Source organism: Tasmannia lanceolata, unplaced genomic scaffold (assembly GCF_043159265.1).
Source record: "Tasmannia lanceolata isolate RefF3 unplaced genomic scaffold, GAP_Taslan_0.1 ptg000020l, whole genome shotgun sequence".
In the NCBI taxonomy this organism is placed as follows: Eukaryota; Viridiplantae; Streptophyta; class Magnoliopsida; order Canellales; family Winteraceae; genus Tasmannia; species Tasmannia lanceolata.
In genome coordinates, this window is record NW_027518697.1 from 13,657,550 (window position 1) to 13,681,758 (window position 24,209).

The window sequence follows — 24,209 nt, forward strand, 5'->3', positions numbered from 1 at the left end:
AATCCAAAATAAGAAGCGTATTTTACTATTTTAGGAGATTTAATCTGTGGAGAGATATTATTTTAATTAATCCTTGATTTTTGGCAATTTTTCCATTCCTTTATTTTAGGCGTTTTAAATTCCGGGTGCCACATCCCCTTAACAGGTTTTTAAATTTCGTTATTAAGGTTACGTGTGATAGAGGAATACGTGTCAATTTTTAGAAATTCCGCATAGAGCTATATGCAAAAGTTGCATGATATATGATCAAGCTATGAAATATTTCAAAAAAATTTGTTAAGGGATCACATTCCAAGTTAGACGGATTTGTTGATTTTTTCTTTATATATGGGTTAGAATTATTTTCAAAAATTTTATTCTTGAAACGACTTTTCAAAATCACTTTGTTTACACGAAAATAAATTTAGTTTTATAACTAATATTTAGTTCAACATCGGATTAGGCCTAGAAGTAGACTGAGACTATATCTCTAGCTAATGATTCTACAATCACAACCACAGTGCCTATAAAATGTTACCTAATAGACCTTATGTCAATATCATTTATGACATTAAAATAATATACCAATACATAACCATGATAATGCAAGCCATAAAATAAATTCTCAACTTATAAATAAAATATCCAGGAAAGTGACCTTGAGAGCATTCAACAGTAACATCCACAGCCTAATTAATTTAAATCCCAATTTTTGTGTAAAAAGTGCGGGCGCACACACGGATATAGGCTACTGATATTTGGCACTACTAAAAAAAATTTCCTAGAGAAAGAACAAAAGATAATTGATATCATTCAAGAAAAAACTTACCTTGTTCATTGATTACTTATATTGCTTGTTGAAAGTATCAATTGTTCATCTATTACTGATATTGTTCGTTGAAAATACAGAGAACTTTCACTGCTTTAAATCGGAATCAGGCTGGAAAAAAAACATGCACTCAACTGTACACATGCATCCGATCTTCATCATAATCCCTCAATTAGAAATGATGGCGGTATCTATTCCCTTGAACTTTATCACAGCTCGATCGTAATCCCTGCATTAAAACATAAATAATCAAAAAAAAAAACCTACAACATTTAAAATTTTTAAAAGAAAATACCAAGACAAAACTTGGGTTTCATCTGAGTGTCGAGTCCCCTTATCAAACATATCACCCATATAATCAGACACCCATTAAAAAGGGAAAAAACTGTAATGAAATCAATAGAATTAAATAAAGCACAATCTTTCTTACTCAAATACACTTGCATCTCTATGGATAACAGATTATTGAAATGAAAATGGTAAAAGTGAAAAATATATGAGGTACTGCAACCCAAATAAGGCCCATGTAATGCTGATTTTTAGAATTTTCCACAAATATCCATTGCATGTAGTAGCCCTCTCTATGGATAACACGTCAAGAAAAGAAACTGAATCCATAGATCAGAATAGCAGTGTTATATCATAGAAAGAATATGTTGCTACCAAGTGCTCTGCATTCGATAGATGCACAACAATCATCCTCAAGATTCATGCTACCAAGTGCAGTAAGGCAATCCAGAAAGACCCATCCTCTTCAAGATTGATAAGTAATTTCATCTGTCAGGCATTCCATGGAACATTTGGCGGGCATGATCTACAAACTGAAATATTTTACATAAACAAAAATTTGTGTATTATGAGTTTCACATAAACATTTTGCGGGCGGGCATGATCCCTAATTCGGGAAAAAATACATACCGCCGGAGAGAGAAGAAGCGCACGTGTCCATCTGCATGTCTCCGTTCTGGTGTTTGAGCCTCAGTCAGAAAAAAAACACCCAGAACGAAACGAAAGTGGTTTCCTTCCTCTTCCAAATCCTCGTTCCTTTTTTGGGGATGGGGATTTGGAGGCGATAAATCTGGGAATACTAAATAGTTTCCAAATCTGTTCGTTTTCCATGGGTTTGGAATTGGAAAATTCCAGCACTAAATGGAAGGGTTATCTGCTACTATATAGCTAGAGAAAAGAGGAATTTCGTTTCTTTTTCTTAGATTTATACATCAGTATTACTCTTTTACCTTAACCCCTTTGCTGATATCTAACATCTATCTCTATGAGAAATTATTTGAGGTAAAATCGTAATCTACATATGAAAAGTACAAACCCGGGTACCAAAAGGAATTTCGTTTCTTTTTCTTAGATTTACACATCCGCATTACTCTTTTACCATTAACCCCTTTGCTGATATCTAACATCTATCTCTATGAGAATTTATTTGAGGGTAAAATCGTAATCTACATATGAAAAGTACCAACCCAGGGTACCTGTCTATGACAATTACGAAACAAAACTACCAAGAAGAGGTAAAGACATATGACAATGACAAAATAACTACTTTATATTACTCATGAAGGACACTTGCAAACTATTGACGGATTTCGGACACCTGAAGAGGAACAACAATTATGGAAACCTCTATCGATTGAATGGCTAGGATCAACCTATGGAAATGATTTTACGGGCACAACCGATTGATGTCGTGTTCCATCACATGGACGGTTTGGATCAACCTATAACCCGCTATAGAACGGAGGGTTCGGATCAACCTATGAAAATTATTTTTGGGGCACAACCTATGTAGGCAGTGACCCATCTAATGGATGGTTTTGATCATCCTATGGTACAGGCCATACCGTACATTTTAATAAAGTGAGGAGTGTGATCATCAAAATACGGTGAGTAGTGCCATTATAAATATGGTAGTGAGGACATTAGCACTATATATAATTTGAAACCATCGTTGTTACTTGGATGTTCCCACGCAGGTCGGGTTCAACCCGAATTTGGGTTGGGTTTGGTTAAGCTTTTTTCGCACATCGGGTTGGGTTGGGAAAAATCAACCCGAATTGAAAATCAGATCGGGTCGGGTTGGGAAAAATCAACCCGATCCGACCCGAAACCCGAATTTGGGTTCCATCTGAAGAAGTTCTGTATATGTGTTTTTCTTTTTTAACATTGAAATAGTCTCCACAGTCCACAATGGACGGTTTGGATAATCCTATAGTGCGGGCCATACCGTACTTTAATAAAGTGAGGAGTGTGATCATCAAAATATATTAGTGAGGATAACATTTCCCTTTGTTAATTGTTAGTCCCTGTTTGGCTTGGATTTTGAGAATCGATTGTGAGTTAAAAACTTATTATTGGTGACATACTATTGGTTCTCAAAATCTAAAACAACCCGGCTTGAGTTGAGGTGGTCAACAATTGGTACCATATCAAATCGGGTCAACACGACCCAACCCAACCCGAATTGGAAATCAGTTTGGGTCGGGTTGAGGAAATTGCAAATCGGGTTGGGTCGGGTTGAACCCAGTCGGGTTGAAAATCGGGAACTACTTTTACTATGTGCGGGTCAAATTACGGAAAGTTTGATATTAGGAATGCAGGACACCTGTAAAAATATTGACGAATTATGAGCACCTTAAGATGAACAATAATTATGGACAATAATTATGAACAATAATAGATGGGAGGGCTAGGATCAGCATATGGAAATTATTTTATGGGCACAACCTATATATGTTGTGTTCCATCACATGAACGGTTAGATCAACCTATGATGTGGTGTGTACAATTCTTTGTCAGTTGCACGGGGTTTTTTGCTAGTATGTGATATGGGAAATTTAATAGAAAATTTATTTAAAACGTGAAGAGGAAACCAATGCACTATATTTGTGAAAATAAATTAGGGAAGAATAAACGCAATAGATAAGCTATGGAAATTAATTAGGGATGCGTAGAAAATGTTTTACAATTCGGAATGCTAATTCGGTATTTAATTTTGGGAAGTTGTGGGTGTGACACATGGCACAACCTCAGCTTCCCACATTCAGCATTACTTATACTAGTAAAAAACCCGTGCAATGCACGGGCCGACAAAGAACTATACGGACCACGTCATAGGTTGATCCAAACCGTCCATGTGATGGAACACAACATAAATAGGTTGTGCCCCAAAAATCATTTCCATAGGCTGATCCTAGCCCTCCAATCTATATTCCTCTTAAATCAGATGGTTAAGATCACCCTATAGATTTTTTATTAAAAAACCATAAAGGATGGGGGGTAAGATTGAAATTATAGGTTTTAATGGGTGCCTTTGTTAAAAGCATAAAGGAGGGGGTAGGATTGAAATTATATGATTTAATGGGTGCCTTTGTTAAAAGCATAAAGGAGGGGGTAGGATTGAAATTATATGAGTTGAATGGGTGCATTTGTTCAAAAAAGTCAAAAAATGTGACGTGTAATTCTCATATAATTTTCAAAAAAATGGAAAAAACTCTCTTCTTTTTATCCCAGCTTATTATAGTACTAGTAAAAAATCGATGCACGGGCTCACAAAGAGCTGTACGGACCCCATCATAGGTTGATCCAAACTGTCCATGTGATGGAACACTACATAAATAGGTTGTGCCCCAAAAATCATTTCCATAGGTTGATCCTAGCCCTCCAATCTATAGAGGTTTTCATAATTCCTTTTAAATCGGATGGTTAAGATCACCCTATAGATTTTTTATTAAAAAACCATAAAGGAGGGGCGTAAAATTGAAATTATGTGGTTTAATGGGGTGCCTTTGTTAAAAGCATAAAGGAGGGGGTAAGATTGAAAATATGTGAGTTGAATGGGTGCATTTGTTAAAAAAAGTCAAAAAAAGTGATATGTAATTCTTATAGAATTTTCAAAAAAATCAAAAAATTCTCTTCTTTTCCATCCAGCTTATAAGCTGGATGGATTTAGTAGATTGTAATAGATATATAGATATAGATAGATAGATAGATATATAGATAGGCATTGATCCAAATTCCTTAGCCAAATATCCATTGATAGAAAAATAATCATCCAATTATCTCAAGTAGGCCCCACAAACTGGATGGTCCAGATATCTAATCCCAACATCCACGTGACAACAAACCACGACGCACTATATGAACACACGCCTGTGCCAGGGTTCTCCCAAACAGCCCTCCCAACATTGCCACGTGTAATTCATTTCCAACGGTACACGAAACAACGTTCCGCATTCCCTTTGTCCCCCTTGCCAGTGGGCCCCATCCCAATCTCAAAACGTAAGGCCTCCCCTCACCGCTTTCCACGTCACCTCTTCTGCCACGTGGCGTAGCGTACCAGTGGCGCCACCTTCTTTCCCGATCTGAATCTTCGCCAGGATATTCCGTTAATTCTAGCGGAAATCGTCGACCTCCGTTTCCTATATCGAAACCCTTTCATATCTCAGTCCCCTTGAATTCTAACCTTTCAAATTCCTTTCTTTATTTCCTATTCTCGAACCTTCGATCTCTGTCTCTAATGGCGACTGTTACTGCGACTCCTCTCGATACTGAAAAGATCTCGAAGCTCCGTTCTGCTGTCTCCGGCCTGAATCAGATAAGGTACGAAGAAACATTTTGTTGCTGCATATTCCTTTGTCTTTTACATTTCTTCCTCTCTCTCTCTCTCTTGTTCTAATGAGGATCCTTGATTGAATAGATGTGATGGCATACAATTAGGAACAACTCTAATAGTGATTTTTACAGATTTTTCTAATTGTTAGGTTTCCTAGTAAGATTTATTAGGAAACCTGATTCTTTTGTTAGCTCAGAGCTTAGATCTTTTGAACTTCATTATTATGTTCGTTTTGAACTTAAAAGATCTGTGATACATTTCTAATAGTGAGTTGTACAGATTGTTCTAAATTGTTATGTTTCATAATAAGATTTATTAGGAATCCTGATACTTCTGTTAGGTCAGAGCTTAGATCGTTTGAACTTCATTTTGAATTTGAAAGATCTGTGATCTGAGCTTGCTTTCTGATCTTTCTGCGGTGAAAATGAGAATCGTGGATGAATTTTTCTGCTGTAGATTGCTTCCTCTTTTACTTTTCTTCTCTCTTTTGTTCGGAAGCTTCTGTTAGCTCAGAGCTTAGATCTTTTGAACTTCATTATCGTGTTAGGTTTTTTTTTTTTTTTTTTGAATTTAAAAGTTGTGTGATCTGAGCTGGCTTTCTGATCTTTTGTTTACGAGCCTTTGTTAGGACAGAGCTTAGATCTTTTTGAAATTCATTATCATGTTCGTTTTTTCTTGTTTTGAACTTATAAGATCTGTGATCTGAGCCTTTTTCCTGATCTTTCTGCAGCGAAAATGAGAAATCTGGTTTCGTAAATCTCGTATCTCGCTATCTCAGGTGGAAACACAATCCTATCAAGTTTTCTTAATGCTTTATCCATGAAATTGTAATTACTTTTGATGATATTCTGTTGATTTGTGCTTTTCTTCACTTTTCTATTTTGTTTCTGAAAATTGAGATTATTTTTCTTTCTTTCTTTTTTCTGCTTGCCTCGGTTGAATTAATTGAAGTGGAGAAGCTCAACAGATCGAATGGAGTAAGATTAAGACTCCGACGGACGAAGTTGTTGTTCCTTATGAAAGCTTAGCGCCTCCTCCCGAGGGTAACTGCATAATTTGATTTTCTTACATGTTTTTATTTAATTGGAAACTGTTAATTGTGTAAAATTAAGTTTGTTCCTGTGAATTGTTTATATACAGTTGAAGTTGATCCCATATTATTATTGTAAAAGTGTTACTAATTTTATTCAGTGAATGCAGATCTTTCTGAAACTAAGAAACTTCTGGACAAGCTTGTTGTGTTAAAGCTCAATGGAGGTTTGGGGACTACGATGGGTTGTACTGGCCCCAAGTAAGCTTTTATCTAATTTTGTTAACAATTACCTTCTTTTTACGGAGAACATGACCTTGGATAGGATAGAATGCAAGAAAATGATCCTCGTAGAAGAACCCAACTAGAGCCGGGATTAGAGCCGGGTAGATTCCTTTCACCTTCTTCATGAAGTTTTTCTAAAGGATTCATTTTAGCAGACCCCAACTAGTTTGGGACAAAGTCTTTGTTGAATTGAGTTGAGTTGAGTTACCTTCTTTTTACGGCATTTGAAATAATACGATTTCGAGTCGTACCAGGTGATTAACCAAAATATGTGGGGCACATGTTTTGCAAGCAGAACCCAACCAATATGTGGGTCTTACCATCGATGTCCCCTATTGGGCCATGTATCCATGGTGGGCCCATCTATTGGTGGTGTCCTACAAGCACGTGTGCGACACAATCCCCCCACCCACACACATGATATAATGAAGACTCTGAACCCATATCAAGCTCCTCTCTCCTGCCATCAATAATCTATTTGAGCTCCTCTGTCTGTGTAAGCATAACAGATACATGTTTGCTCTTGCTGGAACTTCTTACTGTAGATCATGAATGGTAAGAAGACACCACTTCTTATAAAAACTTGAAACAGGGTCTGCATGAAGTCACGCACCTCTCCTTATTAGAAAAGAACTTGATAGCCTTAATATTATGAAAGAACTTGATAGCCTTAAATATTATGATCCACGCATGCATTTGAGGGCCTCTTTGCATGAATAATATTGCTCTTGAGCTGCACTATAGTGCCAAAGATATCTTGTGATGAACATTAGGTTAGCGGTATTAATGATTACGTTAGTACTTAAAAAGTTGCCTGCTATGCCAATTCAGGGATAGATTGTTGCATATTTTGTTAAAAGAGGTTAGTAAGTCACTATTTTAGATACATGGCAAAGCTTTACATGTCTAGTTTTTCTTGAAATGTGTATTAATGATTAATTTAGCATATTAATGATTACGTTAGTACTTATGGAACAAATCTGTAGAAATCTAAATTCCAAATGCTTTACATGTCTTGTTTTTCTTGACATGTGCAAAGCTTCAGGAAAATGTGGCCTTTCTTGTCGCCACGTAAATAAATAGGCTTAGGTCAGTCTTGAGTTGCAGGCTTCTTTTACTTAGTTTTTCTTTCAAATATTTTCATTTTCCTTATACGTTTATTTGTTATTTAGAGAAAAAAAATGAGCCTTTAGTAGCAAAAGGCTTGTATGAATTGATCCTTTGTAAACACGCCCAACATTTGCTCTAAATTAATATATAATGTAAGAGAAAGGTCCATTCATACTAAGTGATTCCTCCACCAAAGTTTACTTTATTCGCCCAAAAACTAAAAAAAAAATGTACCAGGGGGAGTGTTCATGTCATGCATTGTATTTCTAAGTTCTAACTTGACATGAACTCACCAAAATAAAGCTTCTGGCTTATTAACTTGGAAGGTATTTGATGTGGCAAAATGGTTTAATTTGTTGCACCAAAAGATCACAGCTGTCATGTAAGCAGTTAAAATCTCTCTCTTGGGGGTTGTTTCTTCTGTTTCAAAAAGGTAGGGGCTGTTTCTTGTACTCCACTTATTTAGGTGGAAGCTGAGTTTGGCCTGAATGAAGAGAGACATTAGGTTAGTTAGATATGGTTGGGAGTCTAGATATAAGAAATCTTCCTTTGTCATGACACAATCAGTGGATTTCTTAAAGGCCTGTGAATGTAATCAATGCACACTTCCCTATGACTATGCTTTAGACGCCTATCCGACTCAATTGATTGCAAATTGTACATGTTCCTTTAAGTGTTTTACACACTTGTTGTATGTTCCTTTGATGAGTGGGAGGATCTTCAGTTGGGGTCAGCGAAGCTGAACTTCCATGGTAATTCAAGCCCCCTCCCCTCTATATAACTAAGTAGTGCCTATCATTCAAAAAAAAAAAAAAAAAAAAAAACTAATTAGTGCTTTGAGGCTTGACATTGACAAGCTTGGTACGTTGTTCTCATATGAAATGGGAGGCGTTTTTGCTTTAAGAACTGTAGTAAGACTAAGATCCTTGCTTTATGAATTGGATCTAGCTTAATGCCAAATTCGTAGTTGATTTTTTTAGATTGGACTCTCTGAACTTCATTAGATAGCACTGTTTAAAAATGCGGTTGCGGGTCAAAATGCGGCCAAGAAAAATCCTTGTTGACTTTGTGCGGCCGAGGCCAAGAATGCGGTTGACACAGCTGAGTACATGGTTGATGCGGCCATAACCCAAGAGAGTCAAAGGAGTTTTTATTGACTCTGTAGGGCAAAACATGGAACACGGTGGCAAAATGCGGAATGTGGCCAGGGGAAAAGGGAGCCCACGATGACACCGGGGAGTTTTAAAACTTTGTTAGATAGTGTTCATCTTTTGGTAGTAGCTTAAGTCTTGATAACTATAACTTGATAAATATGCTTTTTCATTTTCTTCTCATACGTTATCACCTAGGCTTGATTCTTAACTCATGTCTTCTGCCTAATCTTCTTGTCCCATTGCAGGTCTGTCATTGAAGTTCGTAATGGGTTGACATTTCTTGACTTAATTGTTATCCAAATTGAGGTCAGCTTATGAAAATAAGTAATTGTTTGTTGTTTCCTAACTTCCATCTTTGTTCGTACATGATATGCCATTGTCATTGTTATGTATAGTCTCTCAATACCAAGTATGGATGCAAAGTTCCACTGCTTCTGATGAACTCATTCAATACACATGATGATACATCGAAGGTGAACACTCTTCACTGTTTTTTTTGTTGAACCTTTGGCATTGGTTGGACTATATTGGATAGAGTTTTTAGGAGCAAACTGACCCATTGAACATTTCTTATGAAGATTGTGGAGAAATACTCTAATTCAAACATTGAGATTCATACTTTCAATCAGGTATGGAAATCTATGCACAATATCCTGCTTAAATATCTACTTAGAGGTCATTTGAAAATCATACTTTCTAACCTATCCGTTAAATTAATGTGATTCTCTAGAGTCAATATCCTCGTTTGGTTGTTGATGATTTAATGCCATTTCCTTGCAAAGGCCAGACGGGCAAGGATGGATGGTATGTTATTCTCAATATTTACTCCTGAATCCATATACATTAGCTTCTTATGCGTACTTATGTTGCATGCTGTTGTTAAGGGAGAGCTTACTGTGGTACCTATGAGGGATATTTTTTGCTATGCATACAAACTTCTTGTTTTGAATTTGGAATTTAGCATGGGTTTGTTTTGCATCCTATACAATCAGTCAATGTCGAGGAATCACATATGCCTTGATTTGTCGACAATTTTCAGATTTGTGCTGAAAGGCAAACTAGTTATTACTTATTAATCATGCTCATCATAGTTTTCTTGTAATTGCTACAAAAAACTGATGTATCTAATGTCCGTCTCAGGCTCTCGGCCCTATAACTTTATAACTTTTGGTTTCACAAAAAGTTGACTGACGAGTGACGAATAATTTTTTATCTTTTATTATAAAAATGCCCACGCTACTAATTTAGATTTTGTGGAATTAATTTTCCAAAATAAAAAAAGCCTATCAAAATGTCCACGCTACTAATTTAGATTTTGTGGAATTAATTTTCCTAAATAAAAGCCTAATTAATATAACTCATTGTTCAGCTAGACATGCAGTTTTAGAACTTCCCCTATAGAGTTCAGCTTTTCTGTTGGTATGCTGTGCTGGGGGTAAGATCATCTGAATAAGACATCTTCAGCATCAGGATTCTTGTTCTCACACATGTATCTGCTGTGACAAGTGGTATGCAGGTTATCAAACGTATCCTATTCCAATGATCTTTACCAATGGGTCATGCGTTTATTTTTTGCCCTTTTTGGGGTGTCATGGATTATGCCTGGCTTTGACTATTTCCTTTATGGAGTTTTGGTCATTTTTCCCCTTCCCAGTTTTGTGTCATAAACTCCACCGGTTTACCCTATGGTGATATTCTTGGTAGTGATAGGATCTTCATGGACTTGAGGCATCGTTGTTTGTGGTTAGAAATTTAATGACCTCTTGTGGTCCACTAGTTTGCACAGATTTCATAGTGTTAAGGTGGACAATCTAAGCGAAAAGTGGAAGATGGTAGTAATTCCGGTAAGGAGAATGTTGTGGATATAAAGCCAGTATTTTTCAATGGGAATAATGTAAGGAACTGTGCGCAATTTGTGGATGAGGACTTATTGTCACTGCTACAAAAAACGGATGTGTCTAATGTTCGTCTCAGGCTCTCGGCCCTATAGCTTTATAAGTTTTGGTTTTATAAAAAGTTGATTGATGAGTGGCTAATAATTTTATATCTTTTATTATCAAAATGTTCATACTACTAATTTAGATTTTGTGCAATTAATTTTCCAAAACAAAAGGCTCATATAACACATTGTTCAGCTAAGCATGCAGTTTTATAACCCCCCCCATAGAGTTCAGCTTTTCTGTTGGAATGATTTGCTGGGTAAGATCTTGTGAATAAGTCATCTTCAACATCTGGATGATTCTTCCCACATGTATCTGCTGCGTAAGTGGTATACAGCTTCTCGAACGTATCACCTTGGCCTATTTGGGGTGTCGTGGATTATGCCCAGCTTTGACTATTTCCTTTATGGAGTTTTGGTCTTTTGGTTCCTTCCTGGTAATGTGCCAATGTGCCATAAACACCACCGAGTTTACCCTCCGGTAGTATTCTTGGTCATGATAGAATCTTCATGCACTCAAGGCATCATTGTTTGTGGTTCGAAATTTTATGCCCTCTTGGGGTCTATTAGTCTACACAGATTCCATGGTGATAAGGTGAACGATTTGAGTAGAAAGTGGGTTTGCTCCCCATAGACGCGAATTCGAGTCCCCTCAGAGTTACCCGATGCAAGTGGTTTACGCCTTTACGGGTGATTGCGTGCATCCATAGGGATTAGTCCCACCTTAAAATGGGGTGGGGATACCCTATGTCATCCAAAAAAAAATATGAGTAGAAAGTGGAAGATGGTAGTTCTACCTCGGCCAACATCGTGAATCCTAAGAAATGAGTTTCTCCCAAGAGTCCTTGAGTTGAATTTTGATGGAGGCTCTGTCACCTTATCTTTTCCTCGAGCTTTCCTGCATTATTTCCAATGAAGACTTCTAGGTTCCAGCTATAGGGCTGCAAACAACACAAGGCAATCGCCAATCTCCATGGCCATGTAAACTGAATGAAGTTCAAGGGGAACTGCATCTACCACCAATGATTTCAAGTTTTCAAGTATTTGTCAAGGTCAGCAACTGTAATCAATGGTTGGAAACAATCTCATGATTAGTAATGCTTCCAAGCAATGTCCTTGCAACTGAATATGAAGGTCCATTCTAGGAGTTACAGTTTGTACTTATGGAGGTTTCATTTTAGAGATGCCACTGCCATGAGAATTGAGATACATTGGACCGTAACATTGAGTGATTTTCTTTCCATATTAGATCTATTGTGAGAGCACTCCCTTGGCCAGCCATTTATTGGTTTTCCTGGTTTGTCTAAAATTTCTTCCTTTTTAACCTACCCCCTTTCTATTTGGAAAATATCAGAAATATGCTAAAAAGAAAATATGCAGTCTCCATGTTTTTAAATTTCCATTGAAACCAACACGAAACAACCAAAATATCTTTCCATTTCCATCCCTACCGAAATGATACCGAAACTGAAACGCAATAATGACACCAAAATCGTAAGTGCACAAGTGATATACTATATTGTTTTTTTTTTTTTTTGAATGGTGATATACTATATTGTTACCTGTTATATAATTATATTTATATGAATTGCATGTGAAGTGTCGTCTATGTACTATGTATACATATTTATATGAATTACATGTGAAATGTGATATATACTGAATTATCAGATATGCGCGACAACGGATGGTCACTAGGTGTTCGATATTATTAACCATTATGAATGGATATCTTGCTTATGTGATGGTTTTTAAGTGTGTATTTGTGTTTATTCTAGTATTTCCTGAAGTTTCATCTTAAAATTCTATCATTTGCATATATTTCTATACGTTTCCGTGATTTTACAAGATGTCCACCAAAGTTTGCAACAAAAACAAAACGTTTTTGTTTCCCTGGCGACCAAAACCGAAATTTTAACCTTTCTCACACTGCACAAGTGATTTTCAGTTTTGGACTATGTAACATTCTTGAGTGACTTTTAACAGTACTTGTTTGTAACCCTTGAGAGCCATCCTTTATTGTGAATGGGAACTATCTTACCTGGAATGCGGCTTGCTCTGGTATGTGGTACGGGAATATGTCCGTGGTATGCAACTTCTGGTGCACAGTATAATAGGGTAGCATCCTTCAGGTCATTCCTTCATTCTGTGGTTTGCTGGAGGAGCACCATTTGTAGTACTGAATAGATGTAAAGTTATATGCCTATACTAATGTTGGAACTTATATATGAAATACAATTTGACTACATTAGCCAAGTGGTGTGCTTTAATTTGCTTACGCAATATAGAAATACAGTTACTCTAATTGGGCTGTTTATAATCAGCATAAGAATTTGTAAGTTAAATTAATCTCTGACTCATGCTCACCCCAAATGATGGACGTGAGTTTATTAAAAACTGTGGAGGAGTGGGAAAATGGGGTTGAAGTGAATCCAGATTCCCACGTTGTACCATAACCAAACAGTGGATGAGTGAGGAATCTGGAAGTGAGTTTCATTCCAGGATTTTTATTCCCATACCAAAGAGCCCATAAGATTTTGGGTACTTTTAATTATTTTTTTTACTCAATTCTTATTTTTTTTTAAGGTTTTCCAGTTGTGTTTGGAAATGATTTCCTAGATTATTTGCCACCTCTCTCTCCCTCTCATGTTTCACAACCCATAAACCACCAAAAGTTTTGGCTGCGACACAACGTAAGTGGGGCCATTACTCAACTATTTTGCTGGGCATGAACATCCAACACTTTGACTCCTATATTTAGGATCTGGATGGAAACCACCTACAAAGGGGATCGTTCCACCAGATCATCTCCTCTTTTTGTGGCTCATATTATTGGGTGATCTATACCATTCATTTGTTAGACTCCCATGTAGATAGGTTGTGAAAAAAAAAAAAAAAAATCGTTTGCACTACCTCATATGAATTAAATGAATACAGACAAAATATGTTGAAAGTGAGCCTATGTGGATGCACTAATCATGCCCGCAAAATGCCTTCTGCAATGGTCCTAGCAAATATCACCAAAATCTGTTGAAAAGCCAAGCCGCGAAATGGCTTCCCACGGAATTGCCTGTCAAATCCCTACTTTCTAAAGATATCTTTTCTTTTTTCCAACAACTTTGGATATTTTTAGATGAAAAAAGGTCCCTTTGAACACCGTCGTAGGGAATATATTACTTCGATCACAGTCGAAGGGGATTTGATTTACTTCGATCTCGTCGAAGTCGAGTTTCTCAGAGCGAAACTTGAAAATACTCCTGCAGGTGCTAATCCAAGCAACCAAAAGTTCTCAAAAGAACTCAAAAGCCAAAGGCAAATTTCATTCAATAATCAAAAGTTCCATTACATGTCTCATCCACCTCCTTCTATAGATTAGGAGGAATTCTAAAAATGGAATCTCATACAAGCAAAAGAAATATCTAAAATTGTCACCTTCATATTAAAGGCAACCTAAATATGAAAAGTAAACTCAATCCTAAATGACCTTATTTAGCTATGCATGGAATTGACAAATTCCTTATTTGGTCGTGCATGGAAATAGAAATAAATCTATCCTAATTGGCATGAAAGAAAATGGAAATAAATCTAGCCTAGATGATATGCAAGAAAATAGGAACAAATCAGCCCGTAGGATTTGGGTTGCATCAGTCTCCCCGGGTTGGAGAAAATCTGTCATCGGATTTGAATCTTTCAAACAACACATGCTTTCGGTGGTCTTCGCCTCCATCATTCTTCCGTGGTTTAAAAATACTCGTCCTCTAGTTTTGAAGTAACGGAGAAAGATTATCAATTGAAATTGACACAGACTAAGCCATACTTATAATTTCCAAAATGAAAAGATAATGTCTGTTGATCTTGAACATGCTTGAATTTATAAATTTTTAAGGTAGCCGCCACTGTATGATCTAATAAAAATGGATCGACATAAACTACTGAAGAATTCAACATAATATTCCCGTATTGGCCCATCACTTCAATCTCCAAGCCGTCATATCCAATTTCCTCAATTTCCACATTCATGTTTTCATTGGGCGCATCAACTAGCTTTTCAAGTGAATCATTGATCACTTAATCACCATCAAGAATCAACGATTCATCTGAACTCTTAGGAAAAATTAAATACCCGTCTTCCGAATATTCATCATAGATTGGTGGAGAGTCCCAATTTATGATTTCTTCTTCTAGGTAATAATAAAACGATTTTGATTGTGGTGTTACCTCCCAATCTTGGAATTTAGAAACCCTCCTTTGAAGTGACCGAAGATAGTCTGTAGCCATCGCGAATCCACGCAAATCTCGCCACCAATTTTCCTCTTCAACCCAAGGAAGGAATTTGCTCTGATACCAACTGATACAAAGTTTGTATGGATGTTATGACATAACAATCCTTGTATTGGTCTTATATAAGCACCTAAATTGTGATGTCAGAAATTTGACAAAGTAGTAAAGAGCTTTGAGTTTTCTGACCAGTTACTCGGATAAATGCCTTTACTATCTTTTTGTGTCGAATAAGGTCATGATTATTTGCTTGTATGTAGATGTTGATAGATGTTGATTCTTGTTTCCAATCTCTCTCTGTGATGAGTAATGTGAAACTAAACTTGGGTAAAGAATTCGACATGAAAAGACCTGGGTGTTATTAACATCATTCTTGGTATGAAAGTAAGTTTTTGAAAGGCAAGGAATCACCCTTGCCCGAGCCCCTTATATGAAAAACTACTTTCCATGTGGGGATGCAGTGAGTGCAAACTGATTGAGACACCTTATGATTATACCAAGAAGCTGTTCTCTAAGGAAGAGACAATGTGTAATTTAATTAGATTATTCTAAACTGATTGGTAGTTTCATGTTTGTTATGTGTTGCACTAGGCCAGACTTAGCCTTTGCAGTTGGTATGCTGAGTCTTTAGACTAGCAATCCTGGCCATGAGCATTGGATGCCCTTATGAGGCTGATAAGATACATTTCGAGAATGCAGTCCAAAAATTTGGACGCTCTTCGTGGCGCAGCAGTGGATGCAAGATTGATAAAATAAATGAAAAAATGTCCCTTCGAACACCGTCGTAGGGAATATATTACTTCGATCACAGTCGAAGGGGATGTGATTTACTTCGATCCCGTCGAAGTCGAGTTTCTCAGAGCGAAACTAGAAAATACTCCTGCAGGTGCTAATCCAAGCAACCAAAAGTTCTCAAAAGAACTCAAAAGCCAAAGGCAAATTTCATTCTATAATCAAAAGTCCCATTGCATGTCTCATCCACCTCCTTCTATAGATTAGGAGGAATTCTAAAAATGGAATCTCATACAAGCAAAAGAAACATCTAAAATTGCCACCTTCATATTAAATGCAACCTAAATATAAAAAGTAAACTCAATCCTAAATGACATTATTTAGCTATGCATGGAATGGACAAATTCCTTATTTTTGGTCGTGCATGGAAATAGAAATAAATCTATCCTAATTGGCATGAAAGAAAATGGAAATAAATATAGCCTAAATGATATGCAAGAAAATAGAAACAAATCAGCCCGTAGGATTTGGGTTGCATCAAGGTGTGTATTATTAATTCATCCCTTGGATATTGTATGCTGCTGTTCCTTTAGGTCTTATAATGTTCATTCTTTTAACGGCTTGGTAATTTCTTTTTATAATGTGCCTTATGGTTGTAATGAGCATTTACCCAAAATGTTCTGAACAGTTAGTGTCTACTACGATACCAGTGCCACCGTTTTCGGCATTCATCTGTCATTCTCTTAATGATACGACAGTTTTATTTGACCATCTATATTACATTAGATTTATTTCTCTGGGAGGAAGTAATCAAACAGGAAAACCCGGTACCTCTCAGTAAGGATGGTTGAATAATGGATGGGGGGGCTATATAGAGCAGGGGTCAGTGGCAATTGTTCTTGGTTATTAACTTGGTCGTTATCGATCGGGAGCAATGAACTGCACATTCCAGCGTGTGCTTAGAGAGGCTAAGGAAGTCGCTGATTCATTGGCCAAAAGATGGGGTCAATTGTGAAGAATTAGTTGAGGAGCTATCTCTGCCCCACTTGTAATTTTTTCTGCTTCTGTTTGGGATTGTGTGCCATGTTGTATTTCTGCTGCTGCTTTTTGAATAAATTTAATTACTGTTTTTCCCAAAATGGTGCATACGATTTTATTATCTAATTATTGAACAGATTTGAGACTGGACAATACCAAATGCAGTTTTCTGTTATTACCTTCTTCTCATCCCAGTCTACAACTGTGAAGGTATCCTCCTGGACATGGTGATGTCTTCCCATCCTTGAAGAACAGTGGAAAGCTTGATGCATTACTATCACAGGTTTGCATGGGTTACACATTTTTTTTGGCACATTTTCCAATGTTTACATGCCTACACCCAAATTTCAACTTACATTGTCCCCTCTTTGTTTTTATTGTTCTTTCTTTCAGGGAAAAGAATATGTTTTTGTAGCCAACTCAGACAACTTGGGTGCTATTGTTGACTTGAGTATCCTTGTTATGGTCTTCTTGAATGAATAATATTTTACTCTACCAGTCTAAGATGTTTTATGTTCATCTTTATTATTCACAGTTTTTTATGATATATAATCATGTAAAAAGCAACATCTTTTTTACCATTCAAAAAAAAAAAAAAATCAACATCTTTTGCGAAAAAAAATAATTAAGAATCAACATGTGTATGTGTTCTCCTTGACTATATGCAATAGAAATTCTTAATCATTTGATCCGACACAAGAATGAATACTGTATGGAGGTATCCGACATTCCCATTATTCAATTTATGGTTTCAGCCTCAACCCTGCTCTAACACTTCCATACTTTGTGCAGGTTACCCCGAAGACTTTGGCAGATGTAAAAGGTGGCACACTTATTTCATATGAAGGAAAGGTTCAGGTACGTTTTGAATAGAGAAAAATACCTAGCATAGTTCTATCTGAAGTTTTTGTTAGGAAATCTCCTGTGTAGGTTAACTGGTTTGTCTTTTTGTCATATTGGTCCATTTATAATCTTGTATAAGAGATCAGAGATGCACTTTTATGTGCTAATTGGCTACTATCTTTGTCTGAATTATTTTTCTGTGCCTGATATGTTCAATGCTGAACCTTATCTGACATTCTTCATCCAATTATGAAATGCAGCTCCTGGAAATTGCGCAGGTTCCTGATGCACATGTAAGCTATGATGCGACAAGACAATTTTCTTATTATTTTCCTTTTGCCTTTCTGTTTTTCCTATAAAGCATTCTGTTTGGATAATCCACACTGCTTTCTAGTTACTTTGTTACATGTTCATAGAAAGCAAACTTTCTTGAAATTTTAAAAGGGGCCATAAAAGACTAATACATGGTGTTCGATGTGCCTCATCCAGGTCAATGAATTCAAGTCAATCGAAAAATTCAAGATTTTCAACACCAATAACTTGTACGTGAATTCACACCTGTGCATCTGCTTATTCAAACAGTTGAACGTACAATGATGGATATTATCTTCTTTTACAGGTGGGTGAATTTGAAGGCCATTAAACGGCTTGTGGAGGCTGATGCCCTTAAAATGGAGATCATTCCAAACCCTAAGGTAGCTACGTTTCTCTCCTGCTGATAAATTTTCCTGGATTGTCAGATATCAGCGCTCAAGGGTCTGATGAAGATACTTTGTTTCCAGGAAGTTGATGGTGTGAAAGTTCTTCAGCTAGAAACAGCAGCCGGTGCAGCAATAAAGGTATTCATTAAATGGATTATTTCACCCTTAAGATTATATATCTGTTGCTTGTTGCACTTCCTTACCTCAGTTTAGTGCTTCTTCCTCTGTACCAGTTCTTCGATCATGCTATTGGCATTAATGTTCCCCGGTCTCGGTTCCTTCCAGTAAAGGCAACATCCGATTTGCTCCTTGTCCAGGTTAACTGAAAGTTCTTAGTGAGATTGATCTTCGAAATTTGGATAATTGACTGCTAATGGGTCTTGCTAACAAATTTGTTTGTTCTGTAGTCGGATCTTTATACTTTGACTGATGGCTTTGTAGTCCAAAACAAAGCTCGAGCTAATCCAGCAAACCCGTCTATTGAATTGGGGCCTGAATTTAAAAAGGTATGCTTATTCAGATCAATGGATCCTTCGGCTTTCTCTCAAGTTTACCACTGGATTTTGCCTTCTCTCTTTTATAGGTTGGCAACTTCCTAAGTCGCTTCAAGTCCATTCCTAGTATCATTGAGCTTGACAGCTTGAAGGTGTCTGGTGATGTATGGTTTGGTTCCGGCATAACACTCAAGGTATTTGCCTTCAATGTTATAATACTTGTTCTCTTGGGGGTTAATTTTTACACCTTGAAACCATTATAGGGTAATTGAATTTTTTTTCTTATGTATCATAGCATCTGTGTTGCTGATATCTCCCCTTCTATATTTATACATAATCATCTTTGATGGCATTAATTCAATAATGTCTTATTCTGACTACGATTCCCATGCGATGTACTGCTCTGCTACATGTAGCTAGTAGTTGGTGCTTGCATTGTGTATGGAAATATATATTCAGATAAGGGGGGTTGAGCCTCTAGCTCAATTGGTAAAGGCTGTGGTTTTCAATCCCATACCTTCCCAGCTTACCGATAAAAAAATATACATATTCTGATAAAAAAGAACATTGTTGTAATACGAGAGGTCTCTAATCTCCCAAAAAAACATGATCAAACCGATGTGCAGCCAATGGCAAGATGAGATGCAAGAAATACAAACACAGAAATCAAGAAATATAAGTTACATGGTTCAGTAGTGTGCCTCTATCGATGGGAGAAAAGAGTTTCACTATTTCTATATTGTCGTCACAAACTCTCTTTTCCACCTTTTCTCTCAGCTAAGAAACGCCAAAACTCAAACTCTATATCTTATAACCCTAAAACCAAATATATATATATATATATATATATATATATATATATATATATATATGAGGAAAGTGAAGCTACACCGCCGGCTTAAAATACAATAGGCCCACATTGTTTTGGTGTTCCAAAGAATTCATTTGATTGGCCCTCACATAGATAGGGTGTCCACCAAAAATCAGCTCCATAGGATCATCCCAACCCTACGATTTGTGGAGGCAAAAATGAACGTGTAAAAACCTTCACAAATTTGTCCATTTTTGCCTCCACAGTTTGAAGGGTTAGGATGATCCTATGGAGCTGATTTTTGGTGGACACCCTATCTATGTGAGGGCCAATCAAATGAATGGTTTTGATTACCAAAACAATGTGGGCCCATTGTATTTTAAGCCGGCGGTGCAGCTAAGTTAGCTACACCGGCAGTGTAGCTTCACTTTCCTCTCTCTCTCTCTCTCTCTCTCTCTCTCTATATATATATATATATATATATAAGAAAATGGTTTGTGAGTAGCTTATCTGAGCAGGAGCTCACAAACACATGTGGCCCCACATTTTTTTTTTTTTGGGGCGGGGGGTGGTCCAAGCATTCATTTGGAGGGGTGTGTACGAAAAATCAGCCCTATAGGATCATCCTAACACAGTGTGTCCATGTTTCTGCCCATTTTCCCTCCACAAATGACAGGGCTAGGATGATCCTATAGGGCTGATTTTTTGTACACACCCTATCCATGGAAGGGCCTTCCAAATGAATCCTTTGCCCCCCCCCCCCCCAAAAAAAAAAAATAAAATAAAATGTGGGGCCACATGTGTTTGTGAGCTCCTGCTCAGATAAGCTGCTCACAAACCATTTTCTTATATATATATATATATATATATATATATATATATATATATATATATATATACATATGAGAGAACATTTCCTACACTTGCGTAGGTAAGTTACCTACACACTAGCTTAAAATACAGTGGGGGCCCACATTGTTTGGGTGATCCAAACAATTCATTTGAATGATCCTCCCATAGATAGGGTGTCCACAAAAAATCAGATCCATAGGATCATCCTAACCATTCAAACTATGGAGGCAAAAAATGGACTAATTTGTGAAGGTTTATACACGTCCATTTTATCTCCACAAATCGTAGGGTTGGGATGATCCTATGGATCTGATTTTTTGTGGACACCCTATCTATGTGAGGACCATTCAAATGAATTGTTTGGATCACCCAAACAATGTGGGCCCCCACTGTATTTTAAGCTAGTGTGTAGGTAACTTACCTACACAAGTGTGTAGGAAATGTTCTCTCTCTCTCTCTCTCTCTCTATATATATATATATATATATATATATATATATATATATATATTTGGTTTTAGGGTTATAAGATACCAAAAATCAGCCCTATAGTCTCATCCTAACCCTGCCATCAGTTGAGGGAAAAAATGGGCAGAAACATGGACACACAGTGTCTGTCAATTTTCCACTCCACCTTTGATTGCGTTAGGATGATCCTATAGGGCTGATTTTTGGTACACACCCTATCCATGGAAGGGCCTTCCAAATGAATGCTTTGGATCCCCCAAAAAATGTCGGGGCCACATGTGTTTTTGAGCTATAGCTTAGGAACACTTTCCTCTCTCTCTCTCTCTCTCTATATATATATATATATATATATATATATATATATATATATCAAGAATTCCCAAAATGCTCCTAAAGAAATGATCCGAGAAAAAAAAATCCTTCAGATGATGAATGACTGGCAGAATACAAGACAAAATGCACAACAATCATGGTAAAGCTATGTAAAATGTATATAAATATCATGAAAAAAGCAGGGGAAAATATAATTCAAGATTCTGCCTTTTTTTTCTCTTGAGAGCGAGTTCTTGTCTCTACTTGCATTACTAATTCTATTAGAATTTCAGGAATTGAATTTCATACAAATTAGCTTTTCAATCAAATTCCATAAACTGTTAAAACTAGCGCCAGTTGCTTTTCATTACACATCTATGTGTGCCTTAGCCACATTTACCGTCTCAATTAATTCTTCAGCTCTTCTTTTAACCTGAACTCCATGTGATATCTTCTTTCAGGGGAATGTGAGTATCACAGCCAAACCTGGTGAGAAACTGGAAATTCCTGATGGAGTTGTACTGGCAAACAAGGTACCATTGTTTTCTTCTCTCTCTTTTCTCTCTTCCTTACTGCAGTTTTACTATGGAAGACTTCCATATTTATTTATACATAACGATTGTTGTGACCAGGAGATCAAGAGCCCTGAGGACATTTGAGGAAAGCTTCCTCTGTCTAATTTTTTTCCCCTTTGCCTTTGTTGGTTTTTTGTTGTAACCATCTGATGCATGGATGAGTAAGAGCTATTTTGAGTTATATCTTTAAGGTTTTGAGTTCTATCTTTAAGCACTACAGAAACTACAATTTGTGCTAATAATTTATAGAATAATATATTTGAGCTTTACGCCATTCTGAAATATCAACCTTCCAATTTCTTCCTTGAAGGGTTATTGTGACTTTAGTCAACTTTCATTGTTTTGCCAAAAGAGATTAGTGGTGGCCGACGAAGACAAAGGAAGGTATGGCGGAGACTGAAAACTTATCTATGGTGCATTTCTTGTAGCAGTGAAGAAATAGAAGTTACTATAGAAGTACTGAATCTTAAAACTGAAAGAGAAGAATGTATATTGTTAGAAGCCACCAAAGAGGGAGAAAGAAAGAGGAAGAAGAGAAAGAGTGAGTTGGTGAGTCTCCCCCTCACTTATGTATTTATATATAACGAGAGATATACAAGAGACCAATATGCCCATAGGCATATATACATACATTAACAGTCCCCCTCAAGCTGGAATGTATATGTCAAACATTCATAGCTTGCTACAATTATCACTCAATTTGGCTTTGTTCAATGGCTTGGTAAACATATCCGCTAATTGGTCCACCGATCTAGTGAACACTGTGCATATTTCTCCTTTTTTAATCCGATGCCGGATGAAGTGGCAATCAACCTCGATATGTCTAGTTCTCTCATGAAAGACTGGATTTGTAGCAATGTGAATCGCTGCCTTGTTGTCACAATATAACTGAGAAGGAGATGATAGGGAGAAGCCGATCTCTGACAAGAGAGAGCGTAACCAAATGAGCTCTCCACTTCTTTGTGCCAAAGCTCTATACTCCGCCTCTGCACTAGATTTGGAGATAACACCATGTTTCTCATGACACAAGGTTACCTCTCACAAATGTGCAGTATCCTATGGTAGGTCTCCTATCAGCTGGAGATCATACCCAATCTGCATCTGTGTACCCTTCTATCTTCTGATGTCCATGTTTCTTGAATAGCAACCCTCTACTTAGAGCACTTTTCAAATACCAAAGAATCTGAAGAACTGCTGCCCAGTGTGAAGTACGACGTGAACTAATATGTTGGCTGACAACACCAACAGCAAAGGAGATATCTGGGCGTGTGACTGTAAGGTAGATAAGTTTACCAACCAGCCTCCTGTATCTGCCTGGGTCTTCTAACAAGTCTCCCTCTTCAGGTAGTAACTTCACATTTGAGTCCATGGGAATTGAGGCAGGTTTTAGTCCAAGATAACCTGTCTCCTCAAGCAAGTCTAAGACATATTTCCTTTGTGAGAGAGATCCCCTATGTCGAATATGCAACTTCAATGCCCAAGTAGTATCTAAGACGACCCAAATCTTTGGTAGAGAACTCATTTTGCAAGGTCTTCAATTTATGGATCTTAGCTGTATCACTGCCAGTGATGATGATGTCATCGACATAGACTTTCAAGAGTACACACCCAACTATAGACTGACAGCTGAAAACAGAATGATCAACTGCACACTGCTTCATACCAAAGCGCATAATGGCATCACTGAACCTTCCAAACCATGCTCTAGGAGACTGCTTGAGGCCGTAATGCATTTCTTTAATCGACACACAGAGGATGGCATCTCCCCCTGAGCCACATACCCAGGAGGTTGCTCCATGTAAATTTTCTCTGAGCTCACCATGGAGAAAAGCATTTTTGACATCCAACTGATGTAGAGGCCAACCCTGATTGACAGCAAGAGAAAGTAGAACACGCACTGAAGGAATCTTCGCAACGGGAGAAAATGTCTCACCGTAGTCCACCCCAAACGTCTGTTTGAGTGTACCCTTTGGCAACCAAGCACGCCTTAAGGCGTTCAACAGAGCCATCAAGCAAATACTTCACCGTATAGACCAAACGACACCCAACAGGACGTGCACCAAGGAGCAGAGGAACTAAATCCCAAGTCTGATTGGCTTGAAGGGCATCCATCTCAAGGTCCATAGCAGCGTGCCACCCTGGGTGATCAAGTGCGGC

At 37.3% G+C, this 24,209-nt stretch overlaps 1 protein-coding gene across 1 annotated transcript; it reads left to right on the forward strand.

Moving 5' to 3' along the window:
• The first annotated feature begins 5,253 nt into the window (after positions 1-5,253).
• Positions 5,254-22,326, forward strand: LOC143853711 (UTP--glucose-1-phosphate uridylyltransferase). Its single transcript, XM_077363432.1, has 21 exons — positions 5,254-5,419; positions 6,163-6,210; positions 6,384-6,475; positions 6,633-6,723; positions 9,257-9,317; positions 9,407-9,484; positions 9,590-9,640; positions 9,742-9,815; positions 17,209-17,281; positions 17,392-17,449; positions 17,670-17,716; positions 17,791-17,856; positions 18,102-18,134; positions 18,331-18,383; positions 18,461-18,536; positions 18,624-18,680; positions 18,776-18,859; positions 18,950-19,048; positions 19,126-19,230; positions 21,939-22,010; positions 22,110-22,326. The coding sequence occupies exons 1-21, from the start codon at positions 5,337-5,339 to the stop codon at positions 22,134-22,136; spliced, it is 1,428 nt and encodes a 475-aa protein (XP_077219547.1). The 5' UTR covers positions 5,254-5,336; the 3' UTR covers positions 22,137-22,326.
• Positions 22,327-24,209: the final 1,883 nt, after the last annotated feature.

What these genes read in the sequence shown, in the direction of transcription:
- LOC143853711 (XM_077363432.1), top strand. Translation starts at nt 5,337, where the DNA reads ATGGCGACTGTTACTGCGACTCCTCTCGATACTGAAAAGATCTCGAAG. An exon ending in CTCGTATCTCGCTATCTCAG is followed by an intron (nt 6,211 to 6,383) that starts GTGGAAACACAA and finishes AATTAATTGAAG; the next exon opens with TGGAGAAGCTCAACAGATCG. An exon ending in CATATGAAGGAAAGGTTCAG is followed by an intron (nt 17,857 to 18,101) that starts GTACGTTTTGAA and finishes TATGAAATGCAG; the next exon opens with CTCCTGGAAATTGCGCAGGT.